Raw genomic sequence first — 25,481 nt, 5'->3', positions numbered from 1 at the left:
CGAAAGCTTTCACAAATCGCTGCTTAGTCGCTGCGTAATACGCTCGTTTGGCGCCGCCAAAGAAGATGCCAGCGCCATATACTTAGTCTTCACAACGGCTGAGGATGACGCGGTCGGCAGCATTCAAGGGGAAGCTTGACAAGAGTGGTTGACTAAAGGAGGTCGGCTTACCTCAGCGTGGGTCACGGGTATCATTCCTTCCTCCTTCCGCAGCAAAGCAAAGGCAAAACCGATTGCATCCTCTGCAAATCTTAGCGGGTGATGTCGGGCCACTCATTGCCAGCGGGGCATCCTCTCAGCGAAGAACTTACTAGTCTGCGCGCTGCCGTTCTCCGGTTCCAGGTAAGTTTGCCTTAAAGCCTTTTGCCTTACACTCGTCGGTCCGGCTTAAGCTTACGAGCGTTCGCGAAGTAGACAGAGGCCCACGCTTCCGCACTCAACCTCCAGCATCACGTACTCTCCACGTCTGCCCTCAATGAACGCGTCGCCCAGCTTGAGGCAGACAATGCACTTCTTAGCACGGAGGTCGAGGTTCTGCGTGCCAATCCCAGTCCTTCTACTGCAGAAACCTCGCCAAACGGTCAAGAGACGGTCGCAGAATTAACCCTCTCACTTCGCCGCCTTTCTGCCAAATTGACGCTGACGGAATCGTCCTTGGCAGAGGCCACCCAAACCCTTGTTGCCCAAACCAACTCCGCTCGCGAGGCGGGTCATGCCGCGAGCGAAGCGTACGCGCTTGCTGCCCGTGCTCGGGCCAGAGAAGAAGAATGGCGGGTGGTGGCAAACACACGGGAACGGGAACTGGACAGCGCCAAAGAGGAGGCACGGTTGAGCGATCTGGTGGTGCGAGAGTACGCGGGCCTCGTCAGGACGCTCGAGGGCCGCAAAAGCACAACATCGCTTACCACAAGCCCGGTCATCAAGACTTTTCAAGACAGCACTACCACCCTGGTCGAGCCCAAGGAGACCATCGAGTCGCAAAAGACCCAGTTAGCAGAGTTGAAGTCCGCTTTAACAACGCAAGCTGCTGAATATTTTGCTCAAATCAACGCTCTCGAAAAAGAACGGGATGAGACAAATGCTAGATTCGGCGCCGCCAATGCCCTCACGGTGGAACTCGGAGAAGAATTGGCCAAGGCCAAATTCGAGGCAGAGCAAGCGAAAGTAGACGATAAAAGTGCAGCGGGCATGGTCGAGCGCTACATGTGCGTTTTCCTAGTTTCTCTTCCCCCCATTTTCATAACATGGATAAATCCTAATGAACATTGCTTAGGAAATTCACCCAGCAAACCACACAATCGTTACATTCCTCCCTCAACGCTCTTCGAGAAAGACATACTGCCACTACTTCTACACTCACTGCTCAGTTATCGGCCCTTGCATCTCAATTATCGATTGCCAAAGCCGACATTGAACGATTGCGAGCGGCACTAGACGAATCTGGTGGCGCTTTGGTGCGAGAAACTGTGGGACGACGAAGGGAAGTTGCATTGCGCATGAAACTTGTCGCGAGGGAAGAGCGGGTCGTGGACTCGCTGAAGGAAGCATTATCATCAAGTCATAACAATGCTGATGCAATGGAGCCGGCCCTTGCCCAAATCTTGGTCATGCTCGATGGACAGGGGAATGAAGGAAAAGAGGGTCGAATGCAACTTCTCGAAAATGCTGTCCAGATGCTGGTGGGCGAGCTAGAAGAGGAGACCAAAAATAAGGCGGTGTTGGATCGCGACGGCAAGAGTCAAAAGCAGAACGAAACGATGGATTTCGAGGACGTTTCAGAGGCTCGCCAAGCGATGAAAGAATCCGAAAAGGGCACGGAAATGCCGCTAACAGAGCCCGATGATAACGACCTCGAGGTTGTGGTCAGCAGAGAGGAACTCGACAACACGGAGGATTCACTCTCACCCATGGGCCCCCTTGAAAACATAGACGCCAAACTTTCATCTTTGCCTCCGACACCACCTCGTTTTACAGACAGCTCGAGTATATTCCCAACGGAGTCCACAATGCCGGAAGCCCTTTCGGTCGGGCCAATCGCAACCACAATACCACCAAACACAACAAATGCATCGGAATTGACACCGCATCCGACTCCAGATTCGCCTTCCAACGCAAATATATCCATCGCTTTTGCTTCAGCATCATCCTCGTCGTCTCTTCCCAGACGTCATTCTTCATCTTCACCTCCTTTAGAGACTCTATATTCGCCAACCCAAGTATCACAGCCGAAAATAGAGAATCCTCTCCTTGTCCCGTTGTTCATTGCGGGAGAACGATATGCGGAACTCCAAAATGCGTTCAAAAAATGTCATTTGGTGTTACAAGAACTGAAAGGCCGTCTGCAAGCCCAGGCTCCACAAACTCAAACGCAAAAAGACCTTGTTCTGAATGCGGCCCTCGAGCGATTACACGACTACACCGAAGACGCGCGTGTCGAACTGGAAATATGTGTTGCGGATGGAGAAGTTGTGCGGAGAGGTTGGGAAGCAATTGCGGTTGGTGATATCCAGCATCGACAAGAGGATGTTTCCAACGAAAAGGGGCACAACGAGATAAATGCGTTTGTGGAACGGGAGACACGCGTGCAAGCGGGTTTTAGGCGGAAGGTGGTGGATGTAGAGCACGACGTGGAAATTTTGAAGCGGTTGATGGATGGGGAGTTGGATCAAGTGGATTTGGAGGGAGAAATGCATTCGCCTGTGTCCCCAACACCGTCGATTTCACCCTCGTCATCGACACCGACGTTTTCGAATATAAAGCGACCTTCTTCACCATACACGTATAGCTATAACTATACTCCTCCTGGTCCAGGCGAGGCACAAACTTTCGGAAGTTTAATGACGAGTCCCAACTCGTTACGGCGGGAGGCCAGTGTTGGCTCTCTACGGCGGGAAGCGAATGGCAGTCCAAGCTCGACTAGGGTGTCGCTCTCTGCACTTTCGACTCCTGCAAGAACCCGACCGAAAACAGAAGCGCGCAGTCCGTTTGAGGGGCTAGGGCTACGAGTGCCCATGCCCGCTTTCGTTGGGGGTAACCATGTTGCATCGCCGTCAGGGTTAGGGTTGGCGAAAGAGCCGGTTAGGCAACGGACTGTGTCGGGTGTGTTTATGCTCGGCCTGGGCTCAGCAGGAGAAAGGGCTGCTCGTGGAAGGCGTCCGAGCGGCTTTGGGTTGGGTCTGGGTCCGCCTGGAGGGCAAAACGGTACTAGTATTAATAGTGCTACTTTAAGCTTGGGTGGGGATGTGGAGTAGAATTTAGGACGCCGCTTCATTTACAAACTCAGGGAAATGTTATCGTAGTAGAATCTACTGTATACTAATGCTTTGCTTAAGTGCTAGGTTGCTCTCTCTTGGGGTTTCACTGGTAGTTATTCTTCTTTTTTTATCTTTTTGAAGTGACACCACGTGACTTGTGATGCTGACCAAGCTTGTCTAAGGCGTCCATCATCAACCAATCCCTCACTGAAAAGCGGCAAGCTCTTGGCTCAATGGCGCTTGGATGGTCATGGCTGGCCATCATACAATGCGCATGCCGCCAGCCAGCGTCAGGTTATGCAGCACCATGACTCCGAGTCCGACACCGTCAACAGTACTTAACCTGTTCCATTCAAGTTTCTGACGGCCGGCCCGACGTCCTGGCTCCAGCAGCTTCACGTCATGTATCCTTCCTGACGAGCTCTTTGCGACGTTTTGGTCTTGAATCAAGCCATTTATGACCTGTGGGCTCACCTGTTTACGCACTCCAAGCCTCCAAGTTCCAAGTTCGGTTCAAGGACAACCCGAAGTTCTGGCCGAGATTTGACGAGAAAGCGGATGGACTCCCGAAAATGCGGGACGATAACAAAGGATCCGCTTAATTCACGTCCGACAGTGCTTCAAATCCGATGTACTCCCAGACGTAGACCAACTGGCGGGAACTGCAAGCAAGCAAACCTATGTGCACCAGCCGTATTATCCGAAGAATTCCAGGGTTGATATGTACCTTCGCTTTCAGAGCTGATTCTCATGACATTGGCACTGCATCGTGACCTCGAATAGGACGAAATCAATGTCGAAACATGTACAACAGCCGCGCAGCCTGCGGCCCGGGATAAAAAAACATGCGCAAACCTCACGGCTTGCAATCCAAATAAGAGAATTTCTGCGGGTCGCCCTACTGGTCGTCACTGACAGCACAAATCAAATGTCGACTTAGTGCTCGGCGTTCAGTTCGCTTGCAGCATCGCATGGGTTTAGGAACTTGGGGCATGAATTTTCCCGAGCATCTGGGTCATGCACTGAAGCAGGGAAGCATTGGCAGTCGAGAGTGTGGGTACTTCTGGCGGAGAAGCTTATCGAGCCGCCCGTTCGGCCTAAAAATATTGTTTGCATACCAGTTGTGCCATCATCACAGAGATGGATGACAATCCGACTCTTCCACCTCCCCAGAAATTCCACTCTGAATGGAATTCGTTCAGAAACTTCTCCGCTCGAAACGATTTCGTCGGCCATCCCCCCATGACTACGAGCTCCTTCTCGGCACCAACACGCCCTCTCAGTCAGCTATTGGCCCCGTCGGAGTGAGAGGTCGTACGGAGGGCCGTGAAATAGCAGGATGGAGCCTGCGCTGGCGCGGAATTTTTGTCTTGAGCCTCCCTTGGCTTATCGTCGTACTCTTACTTTTCTTCCCCCGGCACTCTCCTCCTATAATCTCAGAAACCTCGAGTTCCCCATCCCTACCGCCAGCGCGGCCATCGCCGTCTCCCGCTGAACCCGAGTCGGACGATTGCCCTGCACCTCCTTCGCCTCCGCCTCCCAGACAACCTCCCCTCTACGAACTCTACCATGCACACGAGAGGCTACTTCCCCAGCACGACCTCGCCGCCCCCTCCCCAGATGGGAAGAGCGCAAAATATCTTTGGTTCGCAAACCATGGGTCGGGTATGTGGTCGACGATAAGCTTTCTCATGCGCCTTACATCACTGTAATTTAGGGTTTGGCTGGGGCAACTATATGCAGGAGATGGTCCTCAACGCATACTTGGCTTACGCGGCAAACAGAGCGTATGTCCAGCCACTTTCTTCTTTCTCACGGGGTTAACGCTGCCCGCGACGTCGACAGATACGTCTTCGACAACTACACCTGGCATCGCGAAGGACCAGAAATTACTACCTGGAATGGCCATCTTATTCCGTCACGAATCCCTTTGTCCGCCCTGATATTTGGTCTGCATTGCCTTTTCAAGTTGCTTGATGCTCCATACTAAGCTGTTTCAGGCCCCATGATAGGCAGCCCAATGCCCGCATCGTCGAAAAACATCCCGCTCTCTATTTCACGGGAGTGGTACCTCCAAGTCTGCCCAGAGTCCGAACGCGTCGTGATTGATACTCGAAAGATACAAGACACGTTTACCCAACCCCCGACTGCAATGCAGATTGTCGACCGCTGGGTTGCGGAGTTGCACCAGATCGATGCGCGCTGTGTCGAGCTTAGGAGGGACAGTCCGGGGCTCTTTACCTACGAGCGAGTGCATTTATGCTTTCCTGATCTACAATACTGACCCATCCAACGGCACAGGCTGACCAACACGGAACGCGTGCTGGATGTTTTCCCCTCCATGTCCGCCTCTCCCATCCTGGCCAACTTTGGCTGGTCTTCACTGGTTCTCGGAGAATTGCTCGCGAATTTGGCCCACTTTATGCCGGCGGCGTTCCAGTTTTCTGGACCGGGAGTCATGCTCGACACGCAAGCTCCAATACCGGGCCTCCTGGCTCTCCACGTCAGCCGCGGTGACTATGAGACATGGTGTCCCGAGGCTGTCGGTAACGGTCACGTATTCACGGGCTTCAACCGCTTTCCAGAGCTCCCCGATAAAACACCCTCCCCCAAAGACGAAAACGGAGTTCGACACTGCTTACCATCTGTGCAAGATATCGTGGACAAAGTGCGCAGTATTGTTGACGCTCGCAGGGTCTCCGAACTGTCACCACTGACGCGGGTATATGTCATGACTAACGCCCATGCTGACTGGCTCGCGTCACTCGTTGAGGCCCTACTCACAATCGGGATTTGGAAAGATGGTGTTGGGACGAGCCGCGAACTCTCCCTCTCGTGGGACGGCAGGCACGTCGCTCAGGCGGTGGATATGTCTGTTGGTCAGAGAGCGGAGGTCTTCGTCGGGAACGGAGTACGTTTTTTGCCTCAAAGAGTGACTTTTCCACTGACGAATCGACTAGTTTTCGAGTCTAACCTCGAATATCGTCCTACTCAGAATGCATAATAGAAAGCTGGACCCTCAAAATACACGTTTCTGGTAGACACTCAAACAGGACGATAGACAAACCATTCCGATTACTTATTTGCTGTCAGTGAACTGTACTACTAGTACTGTAGTTACTAGTAGTACTAAGTAACGGTACTTTTACAATACTCTAATACAGCCTGAGATTTCGCCCATCGAGAGTATCGTGAAACGAAAAGAGCGAGTTCCTTTATCCATACCATATAACTCCGTCTTTGCTACCGCAGAACATAATCTGGCGCAGAAAATAATGAAGGATGGGCCTGGATGGCCGATCAATGGCACCGACCGATCAACGCCGGCTGAGTCATCCTCCTCAACCATACCTTCACTCTGCTCTCGACATTCATTCTCTCGTTCCCGTCGCCGCTCGTGGCCATGTAGGTATTTATTTCTCCATACCGCTAGGAACAGCTCACCAACACCGCTTTAGAACTATCTCCTAGCATACCATTCCGATACAACTTAGAATCGTAGGACATCATATCGCAGTGGACAGCGCATTCAACTTAAAGCTGGCTTTACCGACTCAGATGTCTCAACCCAAGATTGGAAACGACGCCGCTGTCGCACTAGTGCTACCACGGGTAGCGCCATTGAAGTCTGTAGGTGTCCGGTGAGCTTTCAACTTGAATATTTTCTTTGCCATCCCGATTGTAAAGCTGATGGTGCCTTTTCAGTTTCACGCTCAAACATAGCACACGGCCGCAGCTATTTATACGCTCAATGCTGTCAAATCCTTTGAGTGCAAACCCATCCTTGCCACGGTCTGTCTGTCCAATTTAGATCGCCACCGCAGCTGAAATCTTTCTCAAAAAACGCAGGTCAACTCTGTCAATATCCCTTCACCACATACCCATCCTCATCAACAAAGGCTGCGTCGTTGGTACATCCAAAGGATTTGTCTCGTGAGTAAGCATCTATCCGCGCGTCGTTGTTTTGTTTCATTGTGAACTCATTTGTTACTGTCCATTCACGGTAGATGTGTACCATGACCGGTCAACCCCGCTTTCCTTGTGGCAAATGTTGAAACAGACGCCCACCAGAATGAAGTTCACCCCATGTGCTCTTTTCAGTGCTCGCGGACAAATTTGCGTCCGACATAGCGCTATTTATGCTCCATTGAATGCACGGACTGGTACATAAAATGCGTTCCTAGTGAGCACTTTCTCCAGGTCCACCCATTGCCAGTCATTTACCGCCTTTTTTTTTTCTTTGCAGTGCGATGGTCTGCTTCGCCAACGCTGCTTGGAGCTTTCTCTTCTCCGTCTCTGTGGCTTACGCTGCAATTGGGCCTGTTGCTGAGCTTGAAATCGTCAACAAAATTATTGCGCCAGATGGCTTCAGCCGTTCGTGAGTTGTTATTCCCTTATGTTTTGAAATCGTTTATTGACTGACATGTAATCAGGGCAGTATTGGCTGGGGGGACTTTTCCTGGCCCTCTCATTCGTGGCAATAAAGGCAGCAACTTCGAGCTCAATGTCGTCGACGATCTGACAGATAGCACCATGCTCAAGAGCACAAGTATTCACTGGTATGACATATTTACTGGCTATCACTTTAATCGCTAAGATACCCCTGTAGGCATGGCATTTTCCAGTCGGGAACTCCTTGGGAAGATGGGCCAGCCTTTGTTACTCGTGAGTACATATTGTCCGGACACACTTTGGGTGTTGACGACGAGTCTACGACAGAATGCCCGATCACACCAAAACATTCCTTTTTGTATAATTTCAAGGCCCCGTAAGTGCTACGTTCACATCACACTGAACTTTCTCTGACGCGCCAAATGTCAATAGTGGACAAGCAGGTCCCGATCTTGATTCACTTTCAATACCCGTTCATTGACATACCAAACTAGGAACCTTCTGGTATCATAGCCATTTGTCGACCCAGTAGGTCCATCACATTCGCATTGGCACACATTTAATCGTGTCCTTACCAGATATTGCGATGGTCTCCGTGGTCCACTTGTGATTTATGACCCCAATGACCCGCAAAAACACTTATACGGTATGTACATTCAAGTCTTATATACCCTTAGTATAACCTTTCGATTAGATATCGACGATGGTCAGTCAATGCCTTATATGGCCACGCAGAATGCTCAAGAAATTCACAGAAACCACGATTATCACTCTTGCTGATTGGTACCACTACCCAGCGCCATCCCATCCGGCTATCCCCGCACTTAATTCGACCCTGATCAACGGTCTTGGACGCTATCTAGGTGGCCCTCTTTCGAAGCTTGCTGTCATCAGTGTCTCTCCCCATAAGCGATATCGGTTAGTGGTCTTACTTACCACGGTGGTGCCTTTCAGCCTAAGCTCAACGTCCTCCTCAGGTTCCGTTTGGTTTCAATTTCATGTGATCCCAACTGGATTTTCAGTATCGATGGGCATACAATGACCATCATCGAGGTCGATGGCGTTAACCACAAACCTCTCGAAGTAGATTCGATCCAAATATGCAAGTCTTCCTCTCTCGTTTTTTAATTTTGTGTCATTGAGTGTTTTAATCCAGTCGCGGGCCAGCGCTACTCCTTTGTCCTCAATGCCAACAAGCCCGTTGACAACTATTGGATTCGTGCAGAGCCTACACTTGCCCTCCCTGGGGTCAACCACGGATTCGCCAACGGCACAAATTCGGCCATTCTGCGCTACGTCGGTGCGCCAATTCGGGACCCTACGACACAGAACACCACGTCCAAGCTCCCGTTGATTGAAAACAACCTGAAGCCTCTCGTGAAGACGCCCGTGCCGGGTGTCCATGCTCCGGGGAAGGCGGACAGAAATCTCAATTTGGTGATCTCGCTCGGACCGAATGGGACATTCCAGATTAACAACGCAGTAAGACAGTCCTGTCCTTGTATGGCGCAATTGTAATTGAGCGCTGCAGAGCTTCGTACCGCCGAAGATTCCTGTTTTGCTGCAGATACTCTCAGGAGCAAAGAAAGCGCAGGAACTTATGCCGAAGGACAGCATCATCGAGTTGAAGCCCAACCAGGTCGTCGAAGTCAGCATTCCTGGAGGCTCCATCGGCGCTCCAGTGCGTTTCTCTGTATATCTTCCTGTCCCTTTCATTCATATATCCTGACACAGCATCCCTTTCATCTTCACGGGGTAAGTCTGCGATTACGCTGGTTTTGGGACATGACACTCAAAATTGTCGGTCCAGCACAACTTCTTTGTGGTCCGCAGCGCCGGGAATTCGTCGTACAACTACATCGACCCACCGATCCGGGACGTTGTCTCGACCGGCGCATCGATCTCGGACCTGACCACCTTCCGGTTCGTCACCGACAACAGCGGGCCTTGTGCGACCTTTCTCCTCCTTTTCAATTCGTCGCGCTGATCGGGGACACCACCAACGCAGGGTTCTTGCACTGTCATATCGACTGGCACTTGGACGTGTGCGTTCTTTAGTCAACTTAACCATGATCGATACTAACATAAATTTACAATGTCAGTGGTTTGGCTGTCGTCTTCGCGGAAAATATTCCGGGAATCCAGAAAGAGAACCCACCTTGTGTGTCCAATTGTTGCTAGGTTGTCGCGCAAGACTGATTCTATGTTTCTAGACGCCTGGGACCAGCTTTGCCCTATCTACGACGCAAGCGCTCAGGACTGAGAGATAGCGCTTCCATATCACCAGCAGTCACAATACATGCATTGACTGGATTTGGACTGTTGACTAATTTGGGCTTCCTGCTTGTTTTTTGTGTTACTTATATCTTGCGATAATGGCTCGTAGACCACATGTACTAGCTCTACTATAATACTACATATGCTGATGATACCGAAGGCCAGTATTGAAGCTATAGCTAACTCGTCTACACCAGAATAGTAGGAACACTAAGCTCTCATAGCGAACGCAGGTATCAAAAGTGTCCGAATCGAACCCTAAGCGGGCAGTTGTGAAAGCCTTTTTCCGCATCTCTCCACATCGCTCCACCACGCTCGCCGACATCATCTCAGTGACCATACGTCGCCTTCAATCGGCCTTGGATGTACTCTCCCGCGGTAATCGTTTCGTACTTTGCCGGGCGATCTGGACTGACGCAGCTGGGGATCGGCTGATAGAGAAGGCGTTAATGAACTGAGATTAAAGGTGACGAGGGCCGGGGAAGCACCTCTAGCCGGACATCGTAGTCCGTACCGAAGAACAGCGGGATCGAGAAGCGCTCGACGCCACTGCGGTTGATGGCGCGGTGGACCGTGGAGGTGAACACGTCGTCTATAAACCGCATTCGAGTCGCGCAAGGGGACCAGAAGTGGGAAAATGCTCACTGGTCCATCTGGCGAGCTCATCTCCGAGGCTGCGGATAAACTGATTAGTTTAAAGGGTCAGACAGTAGCACGGCGAGGGACGCACTTGATAACGAGAGTACCCTCGATCGGCGGCGCGTCGATCCACTGCTTGCGCGAGTTGAGGACTTGGAGCGCTTGGATGCCCGGTTGTTGATAGAGGATGGTGAAACACTATTGCGCTTGTTATAGTTGGCCGCGGCGGGTGAAAAGCGTACTTACCTCCCAGCTGACAGGCCGTCGGTGCTCATTTGGGGGAGGAGGGATCGGGGAGGACATTAGTCAAGCCACGTACTCAGTATGTGCGCCGATGCCAATGACCCTGCCGTCGACCTCACCGATCTGAGGGGGGTAATGAAGCAGCCTCATGAGCGCCGCAGAGTGCTTTGTCTAACGCTGTTCATTTTTTGTCTCTTCGGCGATACGACGGAGCCTGACCTTATCAGCGAAAAAATCTGCGGGTAAATTCAAAGCCAATGCGAAGAGCGGAAAGAGTTGGCGGCCGAGCTGTAATGCATGGTGGCTAGGGTGAATTATTTAGTTTCTCCTAGGAATAAGGAGCAAGGAGCGGCCCACTAGTACTCCAATGCAGCAAGACGAAATTCGGGAAGGGAAGCGGGCCAGACATTCGGTGCGGACATCACGTCCTGAGGCGTGGGTTGTAGAGGTCGCGAGGCTTGCGATGATGCCCCTCCATCGTCGACGACATCTGGCAGTTCGTACCCAAACTCGAATCCCTCCTGCAGATCACCCCCACCGTTCGGGTCGTTGTTCCCCGAGAGGACGGGGCTATAGCCCTTGAAGTTAGGCGATTTCTTGTTCTCTATCTAGACAGCTGTGTTAATAGCATTTGGTGGCATGCAGTGCAAACGTACCTCGAGCTTTTCATCCAGCGGGAGGTCGAAAAAGGCCCGCATGGCAGCGATGGTGCGGGCGAATACGGCGGGCGGTATACCATGTTTCTTAACTAAATTGCGCGTGTAGAGTTAATGGACGGCAGGATGACACGGAAAGGAGGCACCGTAGAAGAACCCGACACGTGTGCAGGCGTCTTTGACCCTCTCTACCAGCTCCTGGCGTGCGCCAGGGTCGGGGCTGCCGAGATCTGTCAGGTCGCTGTGAATGCGGGAAGATGTTAGCGGCATCGGTGCGGAAGCGAGGAAAAGGAAAACATACATGATGGGTATTTCCTGGAAAGCGTCCTCTGGACTCATATCGGAAAGACGAAGATGGTTGTTGATGACTCATCTACGTGACGCGTTAAGGTGAGGTGATGAAGGTCACGGGTACCGCACTGGTGCAGATCAAGACAAGAAGAGGTCTGCGTGGAATGCCGATGGCCCTCACCACTCAGAGCAGGGCATTTCCTCCACACAGCGTTCCCGGGCAGGCCAAGTACTAGTACTTGAAAGGATTGCATATCACGTGCTCCGACATGGGCGATCGTAGTAACAGTCCGTGACACTCGCGTCTTGTTTCTTTTCCTCCACCACCCTTCGTATTAGCCTTTCGAGGAGCATCCAAGTCTCATATCCATGGCTAAAGACACGTCCAGTAAGTGGTCTTATACGTCTACCATGTCATCTCCAACGGTGCCACTTACCATACCGCATTCTAGCGACGAAGTCGACGAAGACAGCTACCAAAGACGCGACGAACAAGACGAAGAAGACCACGAAGAGCGACAAGAAGGCGCCTGATGCAGCAGAGAAGCCCAAGCGCGAGCCCTCGGCGTACAACAAGTTCGTGAAGGAGAACATGAAGCCATGGCGCGAGGCGAATCCCGATAAGACGGCAAAGGACGCGATGGCAGCGGTACGCAGATCCTCCCCCCTCTCTCTCAGTCTGTACCCCTCCGCTGATCGTGCTTTTTTCTAGGTTGCTGGTATGTGGCGCGACGCGCCGGAAAACCCCAACCGCGGTAAATCGCCGAAGAAGCGACAAGCCAAGAAGGAGCAGACACTAGCTAAGGACAAGCCAAAGTCTACGAAATCCGATTCGAAGACCAAACCCATGTCGTCGTCCGTCAAGAAACCCAAGAGTGCTGCACCACCACCCTCGGACGAGTCTGAAGCAGATGAGGAGGAAGAAGAAGGCTCGGACACCAACCAGCTTGTTTCTAGCGATGCTTGAATGTGGCTTGAGAAGGTACGCAGTCTGCTTTGAAGCCGTCTTATTCAAGTTTGCCGACGATGCAATACAGCTAGCCTCATTGTTCGTTTCAGTGCCCTTACAGTTACCATTCATCGTATCGGGGATCGTGGACTCGTCAGTGTTATTTATGCTACCTACTGCACGGTTATTAGTACTATACTTACCTCCTAGTGTACTACTGATGAGTTAAATAGCTACAGAGTGTACCATATTGAACTTTTTGCCATCAACTTAGAACTCCAATATTCAAAAGGGTGTAAAAGTAGGATCACGTCCGATGTCATCCGACGCCGGCCCACTATTCTCATCATATGTACCTCGGTTTCCTCCGCCGATTGTATGGCGGCGCCCACACGAGCGGATCCCCTTTGGATACTCTGCACAGATATTGGGGCGGGAGACAACCATCGTCGAAGTCCCTCAGCTTGACGAACATGGTGATCAATGATCATTCACCGGCAGTCGTGAGGCTCCGAGTTATCATCGAAGATCATGATGGCATCACTTTTGTGCCGAATGCTGTCGTTAAGCCTCTGGCTGGTCCAGAGATGGGCAGCGCAGAGGCCACAGCCTTGCGGGGCTGGGAGTCAGATATCGATACAACTTGGAGAGGCCCATCCAACCGGGATTAAAAATATTCTGCTCCGCCGTAGACAGACGACAAAAAGTCGCGAGGATCAGCTGCATGTTGACTGCACAACAAAGATTTGCCCTCGGTTATGAGATTGTCCCCGTCACCGTGACCCTTTTGTTTCTACCGTGACCCTGCAAACATTTCGGAGCCTGAGATTTATTTTGATTCCGAGATCGAAAGGGGAGTATCAGGAACAGGGGCGACACCGAAGCTCAGTCGAAGCTCCAAGTCCCTCATTTGCTAGACCGCCATGATAGATCGTCGGTTTCCCCAGATTTTTCCCAGCATTTTGAAAGAGGGGAGTCTGTCACTTGTCGCTGTCACCGATGTCTACGGGGCTCGGAATTATCTGACGCAGTGGCCTTGGCGATGGCGCTGAATGTGTTCGCCGTGCGGATTTTGCCGCCTAGCCGACTTCATCTCAAACAGTTGCGATCGGCAGTGTATTTCACCCGTGGAATCACATTTCTCATCTGGAGCGCATGGCGTCGAAGACTGTTATTTTTTTCTGAGTCGACGTGATGCTGCCCTGAGTCTGAGCTCGAACTTCAATGGCTACAAGCCTCCGAATCTTGGCACAACAAGGCACAACCTGGAAGACCGATTTGCCCAAAGGATCGTGGGAGCCGTCATGATGTCATTTTCGCCCTGCAGCAATGATGCATGATTATCTGATTCAAATTTGATTTCAAGGTCCGATATGATCGCCGGTGCTGATCGCCGATCAATGATTGCGAGGATGGTGTTAAGTCTAATTGCCAAAAATTTGAACCGGCAGCGTCAATTATTCGATGTTATATACGAGTTGGATAGGATCCATAAAGGCGAGCGGAATGGGTACGAACAATACCAAGTATGCGCATCTCGGCGTTGATTCGGGCTCGGAGGGCAGCCATCGATGCCCGAGGTGCATGTCAACAGTTCCACGACGTATAAAGGGCTGGTCGAGCTTCAACGAACCACCCACGGGGTGAGCTTACACCGCAAAAACCTTTGCTCGTCCGCCTTGAACCCTCCTAGGACCCGCAACGGCCAACAGGTACGCTATCAGCCGGATCACACGCACATTAATAAATGTGTGTTAACTATTAACAATGTTATAGGCATTCAAAAGCGGTATGCTACCGTGACTGAGCTATCAGTGGAGTGGTAAATCTAGCTCCCGTCATTTATGAAGCTTCGGTGGTCTGAGTCCGAGTCTGTCATGGTCTATTGGCACTGGCGCCTTGATTTCTCTCCGAGTCTCTGGTTACTAGTACGCTGTTTTCAAACCCTATCAGGTCAACTATTACTGGCGCCGTCTACGCCCTGGCGACTACTTCTGCTCCGCGTTTCCTGATGGCTGTACCCGTGTTACCATTGGAAATAAGTGCATACACTTTGCATCAATCAAGTTTCCATCTTCTATCTCAGTCGGAGACAGACGGTCTACTGTTGAGCCCACGATCCGTCGCCTCATGAGCTCAGTTGAACATACGTCTGAGGAATAACCTCATCGTATAGGGAAGATCTTGACTACGCCTTCGCAGCTTTGGACTAGGACCCCGGACCCCAAGCGGAGTCTTGAATGGTTGTCGGCCGGGCCCGCCGCGGGCTCACTGGCAAGGTATAATATCCAGTGTATTATCCACTTGGGTTGGGCTGCCAGACGGAGTCTCAGAACCGGTTTTAACGCTGCCCGGGAGGCACTAGCATGAATCAATTGCTTTATTGATGAGGTAGTACGATGCGCATTGAGCAACTTGGAGCCAATCCTACTAGTGGTGCTTGAGTCTTGTAGCTCGTCGCACTTGTCAGTCAACTTGAACGCGCTGCCAGTGATAGATTTTACATTGGCACTGGCATACATAAGTACTATTACCGCGTAAATGCTCCTCTCTGAATTTCTCCACCAATCCTATTAGTAGCAGGGTCACAGCAAGTTTCCAGCGACATCTCCACTTGCCTTCAATAGCACTTTTTTTTTTTGTTCCGATGGCTCAAATTTAAAAAAGATGGTGACGGATCCAAGTTAATCGCCGCATAAACCCGTGTCCCCGACCGACGGAACACTTGGCCCCAAGTGGTTGGGAGCATAAGTTCCATCGTGAAGACGCCAATTTCGAGTTATTCGGTGTCCAGGTGGGTAGATAACCCTTGAGGTCCACGAGCTACTCCCGATATAGCCTAGCGGGGAAACGGATTTAATGGATTCCAACACTCCGTCGTCGGGTCGGGGCACTAATGTCAGGGTGGATAATGAAACATAGATGACCGCACGACAAAAAGCTTCCGCCGGGATCAACCGCAGCCAGATTTGGAAGATAGGTAGCATGGCATCTGAGGAGTCGAGAATTTCCGTGCCTTTCTTGGCACCCGGTCTCGGGGACATCCGTGAGCGTTGAGTTACGTCGAGTAGTGGCGTTCCTGTCGTGGTAACATGGCTCGTGCCAGTGCACCGACATTCATGGCTGGAAAGAGCGCGGAAAGTCTCAACCCGGGTCCGTTCAAAATCCGGGGAAACGCCGATAAGATAGTCGTACTCCCATCTGATGGCCGATTTCGCGGGCAGACACAAAAAAGAGTCGGCTTCTCCCGCAAGTCTATCCCCAGGAAGGCAATTTCCGTTTCTCGAAGCACTATTAACATTGGAGATCTGCAGGGACGGAAGGACGGAAAATGCTGAGGCTGTTGTGGACGATAGAGGTCGCATTAAGCTATCTGCAGTTATTGGCGTCCCGCAGGCGTCAATCTTCGCCTGAGAGCTTTGGGTGACCGGCGTTTGTCGGAGGCCGAGTCTGACCCGATTTCGTAATGGCTCGGATGAGCCTAGACCCACAGCACTCATACCGCAGCGGGCTCCGAGCGTTTGCTCTCAAATATCCTCGATAAAAATGAAAGCCATGGGCAAGATAGATAGCTTGAAATACGAGGGTCGCCGACCAGGGCCGAGTAGACGCTTGCGATTGAGTCGGACATATGAGCCCGACAACCTAGCACCGATACCACAGACTGGTGCAAAGGCAAAGAAGGAGCAATGGTACCGATTCGGTACCTCGCCATGGCAAGACACCGCCGAGGACTCGGAAAGTGTGCATGTACTAGCGGATTTGCGCTGTAACACCGACAAATGCTTCCTGAATGCAACGCGCAAGAGCCGAGTAAATTTGATCTCGAGGCCCCAGCACGATATAGGAAAAGCAGTGGTTGCTTTAACACTCCCGCGCTCCTTTGGAGTAACTGACATAAGATCATCGAAAGCTTGGGTTGAACGAGACAAAAAATGCATCACTCTATGTAGTCTGACAACGATGTCTGAGTACATTATAATCGGAGTTGTGTTGTTCATGCAGTCGCAGCGACAAGGCTGGAATATATAAGTAATGCTATATGCACAGATCAATAAATGTGCTTACCGTGATCTTTTCACTACTGGTGTCTCACCCGCTGACGAAAGCTGTAAAGGTGATCAGCAGCAACTCCACCGCGAGACATAGCAAGCCTACCCTGGTGCGCTTGCCGAGAACCTTGAGCGCCTGTTGCGCTTCCTTTTCACCGGCATCGAACACGTACCCCGGCAAAGCCGTACTGAAGGCAAGCCAAGCGTTAGGAGGAAGGTTGCGGTATCGAAGCAACACACCGTCTGAGATGCCGCAAGGTTATACCCATGTTGGCTTCGTCGAAAGCGTCGCCCTTGACCATCTTGGTAAAGTCAGCAATCGGAACGCCCATGTCAAGTCGGCGAGCAATGGTTTCTTTCTCTGGACAACAAGGTTAGCCAATAATCTAGAACAAGAAAGAGAATACCTTCTAATGGTCTTATGCGTAACCCGATAAAGAATGAGCTCAAGAACACCTTATGGTCTGCACCAGAGTATGCCTCATCGTTGACATCTCCTTCTGCATCAGGGCCAGCAGCTTCTTCACCACGAAGGACCGCGTTGACTTGTGCTTCGTCGACACACCGAACAACTCGGTCGAAGCCCTTGGCGAATGGGTGCGGGAGGCGGAGATTATCCACAAACTCCAGTCGGCCGACGAGGTGCCGCATTTTTGATTCGACAGTACCGGACCTAAACAGAGAGCGAGTCAGCATATGGACAAGACAGGAGTCAATATGGGAGGGCCGAAGACAGAGGAAGACAGCGCGTAGATTTGAATGGGGGGTAGTCTTCGGTCATCAGAAGCGAGCGACATACCACTTTACTTGCGCTTGCTTATCTCGCGTCATTGCGACAATTTGAATGTAGTGCTTATATCGGTGGAAAAAGTCGTGCTTTGTGAAGAGTTCGGCCCAGTTCGCATCACCGGCAAGAACTTTGTCAAGTAATTGGGCGCCTGTGCGTAAAACGTGCGTTAGCAGGAGCAGAAGATGGGAATAGAAACTGGGAGAAAGACAGGTGTCCAATGTTGTTATGAAGTGGGGGAAAATGAAGGCACCGAGGCGTTTGTGTTGACGGCATGAGCGCCGGATGGCATCGACAGTAATAGAAACGGCGCGACACTCACCTTGCTCAATGGCTTCGACCATGATAGCGTGTGTCGAACGGGAGACATTGTGTGTCGCACACATAGAGGGATAGTTTGGGGTTATGATAGGCATGAGATGGGCTCGGTCGCTGGGATAGAGCTCGAAGCCTGGTCTTAGTCAACGACTCGCAGGGAGAGAAGTATGATGACATACTTTGGGGTTCCAGACCCTCACTTGTAATGGACCTTCTTCGATCTGCTTTAAGAGCACAGGCTGCGGCCATTGCCTGAGTTGTAATTGAGATGCCAGAGATGTTAAGAGGAGGAAAATACCATTTGGACATGACAGTGAAAAACCGTGAAACAATGGCACCAGCGACAGCATTTGGGTAAAGCTGGCATATACGGGCAACAAGCATGGCCCACGCAACACCACCAAGGTAACCTATCTTGTTGGAATAGATGGCCTTTCCTAGAGAGGGTCTTAGATTCCGGATGTGAAAGGTAATTTGAGTAACACACGTTGAGCCCAGAGCTTGATACAGCGTAGAGCATCGCGGAAAACTTGAACATTGGGGACTAGACGGAGAAGTTCATCGGTGAGACGTGTGCCTATATTCAGTGAGCATATGTTCCAGCCAAGGGTACTTGGAAACGCACCATTGACGCTTCGAACTACGCTCTCGTCTAAGTTCCTCAGAAGATTATTGTCCTTGAGCGACAGGTCCTCCGGTATGGATGACATGCCTAGTGGTGCAATAAGCAAATCCATCGAAATTCCTGAGATGTTGGCGCCAATGACTGGTACAAAGGCGTCTGGTACACCCTGGAAGCAGTTCAGAAAGTAGAGGAGATGGAGAAAACAGGACGCGCCGAAACCTCTGTGGCACCTTCTAATGCCTTCACCATTGGTTCGAAAACGTTGAAAAAGTCCTCCCGCGTAACATGCTTGGGGACGACGCAACACGTGTCAATGTCGGAGCCAGGACTATGGACGCCGAGTCGGTAGGACCCAAAAGTGAATATTTTCCCCCCTGCAGCATTAGCAGCGGTTTCCGAAAGACCTTTAGCGATAGAAATGTCGCGCACGAACTTCTTGACTAGAGCGGCGACACGACCCAACACGAGCTCCCTGTAAGCGATAGTGACATGTCAGATGGGTCAAGCAAAGGACTGGTAAAGCCTCCGTACCTTCTGCGCGACTCTTCCTCACTCTCAAACGAATTCTGCCGACGGAGTTCCTCCATAAGGGACCCAGTAATTTCGCGCTCACGGTCGGTCGACTGCGCCACGGAAATAGGAGGAGTGACGCCCAGATAGCTATTTTGTTCATGTCAAAACACCGAAAGTCTGTCCACCGTTTCTGACGCACCCTTTTTCGGCCATTTTCGGCGGAGTGAGTGGAGGAGAAGGAGGTGTGTCAGGCGTGACATCTGTCAATCAGTCACATGGGAAATCGCACGTGCTCTTCCTTCCTTGCCCCTTCCTCCTTCGACGTCGATCGCACACTCTCACACCACGCCATGAGATGCTTACCCAGTCAAGCGGACATTGAGTCTCCATACTCTATCGTGCCGATCTTGACTTTCTGATTATTGTCCTTGCGGATGGGCGCCCATATTCCAGTTGACCCGCTTCAATTGGGGCGGTCGTATGTCGGCGCACAACGCTGACTTGCGGGGAGCGCTACTCCGACGATATGCAAAGGAGGAGCTCGACAGCTTTTAGCACCGGGCTTTGTATGTGAATTGCATTGTTCACATCGTTCACTGACAAAGACTTGAAGGAAGAAAACGCCATCGACAAAAAACGAACTGGTACTGCTAGCACTACTTGCTGCTATGGAGCTAAATGCCCACATTGTGCCCACAAATCATTGTGCACTGCCTAGCTATGTCTGTGACCATCCTTACCGACGTTCATTTCAACTTCATATCGATTATTGGACAGCCTAGTATTTGCCACCACAGCGGGTGTTCCGCGAAAAACATGGTGCTACATCTTGGCTACATCAATGCCTGAAGTTTTATTCGCTAATTTTTGGATCAAGGCGGTGCACGCAAGTATTTTATGCTTGGTCCATGGAGGTCGGGCTGTGAGGTCATCCAACAATCAATTGCGCAATTGATCGCCGCTGTGCCCCTTCACAGGAAATCAACCCCGGATTCGTTGCTTGGTCATAATTTCCCGCGCAGGTCGCGATGGATCGGCGTTTTGTTGCCGCTCACCCGCCTGACAACTCCCGGCGCCGCCTCTCTCTTCAGAAAACGAGCAACGCAACAAGCCAACGCAACAACCAGAAACAAACACACGCTCGGTCTTAAGCTTTTCCTTATCGGCGGCGAACCGGGCTACGCCGCAGCTTTCCATTTCGCTCCGAATCGGACACCTACTAGAAAGACACAAGCAACCCTTTCTATCTTGGGTCTTCAATTCTGAACTGTCCCCTCCCCGATTTGCCTCTGGAAGGCCTTTCCCTACTCTGATTGTATGTTCTCCCCGAAAAACACCCATCATCACCTACTCTGTCGGCCTTCTATCTCTTGCAACTTCTCCTACCCCGACTGGTTCGCCTCATGGGCAGGCACCGAACTCACCGACATTCACGGGTGCAGGACGGACCAGCGTACGCGCCGCCTCACAAAGCCCCTGCCAGTGCCTCTGCCATTATCCCAACGCCGACTGTACTCAACGCAAACGCCAAGCATAACAGACAGCTTGATTGATACCAGCGTAGTACGCACACCACCCACACCAAAGACAATTGCCATTCTTGGAACAAAGGTCAAACGACGCGGGTGGAGTCTGTGCCTTTCGGGCTTCTTATCTTCTTGTGCATGCATGCAATTGACATATGCCTGCTTACACGCACCCCTGGTCAAGTTTCAACGGAGGCAATCACAAATCTGCCGGTTGATACTTCTACGAACGTTGATATGGTACGCCTTGCCCCAGATAGGATATTTCTCAGTCAATTCCGGTCAGCCTCGCGCTTCCGCCAAGGGAACGCTGGATGATGATTCTCAGGCTGAGGGCGGGGACAGTCTCCGATTGCGCGACTCGTCCAGTCGTAATGGCCATTCAAAGCGGTGTTGCGACTAGTCCGGCGAGTAACGGACCGATCAGATATGTTTGCGTTCCAGATGTGCGAAGGGTCTCCTCTGAGCCTCTTCAGCTATCATCTCCTCCGGAAGACTGGCTCCATCCGCGTTAGCTTGAGGTGATCAGGCAGCTCTGGAGCAATGTGGTCGCGTTGCCGCATCTGCGTCGGGTTCCTCCACCCCATGAATCCATACTATCCCCTTCACGAAATAACGCAACACCCAAGTAGACTCGAAAGTCTAGCCCCAACTCGAGGGAGTCGGCGGTCTCGGAAACGCGCGTCTTCGGCAGAGGGGAGAACTGTTCAACCGTGAAAGTGAGAGTTGAGGTTCATGATTGTAGCCTCAACAATCACGGCGCGACTTTCTCATGGTGCTCCGCCCTTGTCTCCCGAATCCCGCGACACTCGACAGCGAAGCTGTGGCCCATTGACACCCGTTCACCTCGCCCGACGGGATATGAACTTCGACATCGTTGCGGGCAACAACTTTCAACCGCAACTTGAACTGGAACTTGACCACGGAAAACCGTCGAACGCTGCGATGAATCACGCTGATCTCAGGCCGTCGTTTCTATACAGTCAACCTTTTTCCCAGACACGGCGCAACAGCTCTTCTCGTTGATGACTGGCGCGAATGGGTCGCTGGCTGGACGGCGGTGATATCAGCTCATATAACTCAATTGCGGCGAGCGGACAATTCTGAAGATTTGGAGTCATGGCCTCTTCAAGACCGAGTCCGAGTGTGGGCCTTGGGAAACGAGAGAACAAAAACTGCAGTAATTCAATAAGCGAGCCCCTGCTAGCGTCTCTGGGACGTATCTGCTGCCGCCCTCGGTTGCCGCCTATCTTGCCCTATCTACTCGATATCGGGGACTATGGCGGGCCTTACGACCCTCGATGAGGTAAGCTGATTCGGTCATGGCCCTTGCACTATTCCTCGGAACTAATCAATGTCTTCGGCCTCTAGCTATCTTGCCGGCTCATCGTACAGAGAACGGCATTCGACATTGGACATACATTGAAGGTATCAAAGAAGAGGCGTTCGAGAAACGTGAGAAACATTGCACTGTCGTTGCTTGAAGTTGCTATTTCTTACGATCGTGCTTTCCTTCTGCTGTTATGCCGAACTACAACTCCGGACCCGAAGAGCGATTGGGCAGCCTGCGCGACGTCCACACACGTTGCGCTACCGATATATCTCTGTGGTCCTTCTTATTTTGAATGCCCATTTCATGCGTCAAGTGCACCCGAATCCGTCGCCATCGCTCCGCTACTCGCTCACGTTGTGGTATTATTATTGCGCTGCCTTTTCGATCTAGACTCCACATCGTCAATGGTTCTCGTGGATCATGGCATTCACTCGACTTGAATGTTTCTCCGTTCAACGCGTTTCAGGCAAACCATACGAAATGGACTGATTTGCGAACGACCGGACGCTCTGTGGTGTCCCACCTCCACATTTCACAGACCGCTGGATGAGACAGAGAACCACTTGAGCTGGCAGTGCGCAGCGACACACGACTGACAACAGAAGGCAGTTCCCGCCCCGGGATATATGCACACACCCACGTAATGTCAATGTCTCTTTTCGAGATTCGAAAAACAAGTGGACGGATAGAGATCGATAGATCGACAGTTTTGCTTTACCTCGTCCATTCGTTGACGTTCTCCATCGGCCATTCATCGTCGCTATACGTATACCGCATCGTCAGTGTTGGTCAGTTTTTGACTGTCTGCCAGTGTGACCGAGTTGCTCAACTCTTGGACGAAGTCATGAAGTTCAAAAGGGAAAAATATTTACACAGGTTGTCGCGCGGCTGCACACTGCAATCTGTCGAACAATAACAATGGAAGCTAAGTTTTCCGATTCACTGGTCCAGGAGAACTCCACCTGTAGGAGCAACGATCCACAAGGATGAGTGCGCACTGGGCAGGAACTATCAACAATAGCGAGTCACCTGCAAGATTAACTCCCGCGCCAAAGGAGAGACGAACTTGGACGGCCGTGGCCATCAATACTCGATGTCTAAGCGGTGTCACGGAGTCGGGACGCGAGATGTCGTTGGTCGGTCGGTCGGCGGCCAAGGTACTTCGAGCCAGCCATTCAAATCATGCGAATTGGAATTTCTTTTAATTTTGCTGCTTCGGCTATGTCGCCGGCGTCAGCGCATCAGTGAAAATACCCAGCGACACCGGACAACGAACGACGCCGTTGCCTCCGATGCGACGATCCTTTCGGTTGCCTTTTTTGTGATCAAGACTCCGAATTCCTCCGACGACCGTCGCTGGTCGGGAGCGCACCTCAGCGCAACGTCCAGCGCATCGCAACAATCAAGCATGAGATTACTTCTGTTTCACGACGCCGAGCGTCAATCTTTTTTATTTCTGTTCCTATTTCCTCATTCTCGGTGGAGTCCTTCGCTGTCAGGTTTCAACTATTGAGCGCTGGAATTTCTCCGTAAGGACAAGCAAAAGTAAAGCTTATCAGGACAAGTGAGATCGTGCTTCAAATTGGTGTTTCCTCAAATTGGACAAGTTGTCGAGAATAAAGTGTGCCCTTCAACTTGCTCCAGGTTACCTGAGTGGTCAAACTGAAGAAACACGGCGAAACTCGAAATCCGCCAAGACTCCCGACACCTTCGGTACCACAAGTAGCATTGTCTCCTTTTGGGGTTAACCATATCCGCGGCTAAGCGGCTCGGTGTTGGCCCGATAAAATCTTAGATCGGGGCCTCATGGCAGCATCACGAACTGTCACTCACGTCCCCTTACGTCCTCTATTTTTTCCACGACCATGTAGTCACCATTTTGAAGGCTTGCGCTACACCAGTTTCATGCTATAAAAGTAGGGCCAGGTATAAATGGGCGGAGTTCCCATTCGCATTCTCGTCTGGTGCTGCTCTCAACCCATTCTTCGCTGCCAGTGTCGACCTATTGGCCCAGAAAAACGATGTCCCTCCAATCCCCACTCTTTGCTCCGTTGCCGGCGCTCGTCGACCGTGACGACGCACGGCCAACATCGACAGCGCCCAGCAATCTTAGCTTGCAACTCCACGCCCTACCACCCGCACCCCTTCCTCTCTCAATGCGCTTCTACGATCATGGTGAGTGCTATTAGCTGACGGACGCCACCACAGAAGACTGACGCCCACTTCTTTCTTTCTTCCTCCCACGCAGAATCGAGCACCACTACAAGCACCCGAGATTCTTCTCCGTCGTCGTATGCCCCTTCGGTATACCACCATAGCCCGACCAGCAGCGCTAGTGCTTCACCATTGGTCTTATCCCTCTCGCCCCATACATCATCCTCGACACTACCAGGCCTGAGCTATCCCTCATCGAATGCTAGTGGGCCTTCGATAGACCTCAGCAGTTTGATTCCGCTGGACTCGTTCGGCGTTGCGGAGCCGTTGACATCGTTTGGCGGCGTGTCCGATGACTGGACATCTTACGGCTTTCAGAGTCATGACCATCGTACCCTTCCACCGCTCCACTGGGCGGACTTCGGCGGTTACAACCCATACACAACCCCATCTTCGCCGTACAGCGCCTCTGACGCCACGACTTCGTCTGGCTCAACATCCCCCTCCAGTTACTTCCTCTCCCCATCAACAAACACCGCCCCAACCCTTCCTCCCGTTGCTCCTTCTCGCTCGCGTGGGCCAGCACTAAACCCTGACGGCACTCCCGCCAAGAAGGAGTGTTTCCACTGCCATGTTACCACCACTCCGCTGTGGCGACGGGAGCCTCAAACGCAGCGCCCACTATGCAACGCATGTGGGCTTTACCTCCAACAACGCAACAAACTCCGTCCCCAAGAGCTCATCGACGCTGACCGGGACGATTCGGACGACGAGATCAATCGGATCCCCGACAGCGAGTATACTGGGCCCAAATGCAGCCACTGCTTAACGCGGCAGACAAGTGTTTGGCGGAGGAATAAGGCCGGCCAGCAGGTCTGCAATGCATGCGGGGTCTACCAACGGCTGCGGGGCAAGGAGCGTCCATTGAGCCTGAGGAGAAATAAAATCAAGCCACGCACGAAGCACACTCGGTAATGCTTAGTGTGTGCGATCTTACTTTGGTTGGGACGGGGCCCGGGTAGAGCGGTATTTAAAGCCACGATAGAACTGGGACATTTTTCGAAAACTTGGAACGAGCCTTGACGCCCAGTGCGCATGGTGCCGTAGTCCAGTGTACTTGTACTTGCTATCTAGCACTGTTTGTTTACTATGCGTACCTAGAGAAAACAAGGCGACGCGCTCCAATGTACTTATCAATGATCATCGACCACTGCGAGGTACATCAAAGATTAAGCAAAGCGGACCGAATCTGACTATCTGTACATGGCGGCGTTAAAGAGGTGCCTTGCCTGAGGCTCATGATTATGCTTGACAGCCGAGTCGGTGAAAGCGACAATCCCGAGTCGATCGGTGACAGGTTTCTTTGATGCGCCGATGCGCGGCTCGGCGGGTCGGCGGCTAATCCTTATCGTCGGTAGCCGGCGGTTCCCTCGATCACAACGATGCATCATTCGTCAACTGACTGGCCCACC

The 25,481-nt window shown here is 51.7% G+C and overlaps 7 protein-coding genes across 7 annotated transcripts; 5 read left to right on the top strand and 2 right to left on the bottom strand.

Annotated features, from left to right (window-relative positions):
- Positions 1–261: 261 nt before the first annotated feature.
- Positions 262–3,251, top strand: MIND_00295200 (uncharacterized protein; the record flags this gene model as incomplete). Its single annotated transcript, XM_037359814.1, has 3 exons — positions 262–342; positions 415–1,205; positions 1,274–3,251. 3 exons carry the CDS (start codon positions 262–264, stop codon positions 3,249–3,251), a joined length of 2,850 nt encoding a protein of 949 aa, XP_037222699.1.
- Positions 3,252–4,441: 1,190 nt separating this feature from the next.
- Positions 4,442–6,295, top strand: MIND_00295100 (uncharacterized protein; the record flags this gene model as incomplete). Its single annotated transcript, XM_037359813.1, has 6 exons — positions 4,442–4,919; positions 4,972–5,041; positions 5,100–5,203; positions 5,255–5,501; positions 5,556–6,165; positions 6,215–6,295. 6 exons carry the CDS (start codon positions 4,442–4,444, stop codon positions 6,293–6,295), a joined length of 1,590 nt encoding a protein of 529 aa, XP_037222698.1.
- A 1,110-nt stretch (positions 6,296–7,405) lies between these two features.
- Positions 7,406–9,909, top strand: MIND_00295000 (Laccase I; the record flags this gene model as incomplete). The annotated part of the gene is made up of 17 exons (XM_037359812.1): positions 7,406–7,437; positions 7,501–7,632; positions 7,688–7,813; positions 7,864–8,022; positions 8,079–8,089; positions 8,141–8,174; positions 8,225–8,292; positions 8,341–8,352; positions 8,402–8,564; positions 8,624–8,729; positions 8,790–9,128; positions 9,178–9,327; positions 9,381–9,401; positions 9,457–9,595; positions 9,655–9,691; positions 9,749–9,807; positions 9,860–9,909. The coding sequence occupies 17 exons, from the start codon at positions 7,406–7,408 to the stop codon at positions 9,907–9,909; spliced, it is 1,638 nt and encodes a 545-aa protein (XP_037222697.1).
- Positions 9,910–10,252: 343 nt separating this feature from the next.
- MIND_00294900 (Fe2OG dioxygenase domain-containing protein) lies at positions 10,253–11,800 on the bottom strand (the record flags this gene model as incomplete). The annotated part of the gene is made up of 10 exons (XM_037359811.1): positions 10,253–10,354; positions 10,412–10,515; positions 10,569–10,597; positions 10,654–10,760; positions 10,809–10,815; positions 10,882–10,976; positions 11,025–11,109; positions 11,163–11,413; positions 11,462–11,553; positions 11,608–11,800. 10 exons carry the CDS (start codon positions 11,798–11,800, stop codon positions 10,253–10,255), a joined length of 1,065 nt encoding a protein of 354 aa, XP_037222696.1.
- Positions 11,801–12,121: 321 nt separating this feature from the next.
- Positions 12,122–12,719, top strand: MIND_00294800 (uncharacterized protein; the record flags this gene model as incomplete). The annotated part of the gene is made up of 3 exons (XM_037359810.1): positions 12,122–12,140; positions 12,205–12,401; positions 12,465–12,719. The coding sequence occupies 3 exons, from the start codon at positions 12,122–12,124 to the stop codon at positions 12,717–12,719; spliced, it is 471 nt and encodes a 156-aa protein (XP_037222695.1).
- A 3,979-nt stretch (positions 12,720–16,698) lies between these two features.
- On the bottom strand, positions 16,699–19,209 carry MIND_00294700 (uncharacterized protein; the record flags this gene model as incomplete). The annotated part of the gene is made up of 12 exons (XM_037359809.1): positions 16,699–16,720; positions 16,770–16,810; positions 16,860–16,941; positions 16,994–17,114; positions 17,161–17,426; positions 17,553–17,991; positions 18,038–18,295; positions 18,346–18,435; positions 18,484–18,649; positions 18,688–18,955; positions 19,015–19,143; positions 19,196–19,209. The coding sequence occupies 12 exons, from the start codon at positions 19,207–19,209 to the stop codon at positions 16,699–16,701; spliced, it is 1,896 nt and encodes a 631-aa protein (XP_037222694.1).
- A 4,667-nt stretch (positions 19,210–23,876) lies between these two features.
- Positions 23,877–24,984, top strand: MIND_00294600 (GATA zinc finger domain-containing protein; the record flags this gene model as incomplete). Its single annotated transcript, XM_037359808.1, has 2 exons — positions 23,877–24,030; positions 24,104–24,984. The coding sequence occupies 2 exons, from the start codon at positions 23,877–23,879 to the stop codon at positions 24,982–24,984; spliced, it is 1,035 nt and encodes a 344-aa protein (XP_037222693.1).
- Between the last annotated feature and the right edge of the window lie 497 nt (positions 24,985–25,481).

This window comes from Mycena indigotica, assembly GCF_014461135.1.
Source record: "Mycena indigotica strain 171206Taipei chromosome Unknown Mind.scaff0003, whole genome shotgun sequence".
Lineage (NCBI taxonomy): Eukaryota > Fungi > Basidiomycota > Agaricomycetes > Agaricales > Mycenaceae > Mycena > Mycena indigotica.
This window is presented reverse-complemented; position numbering and strand designations above follow the sequence as displayed.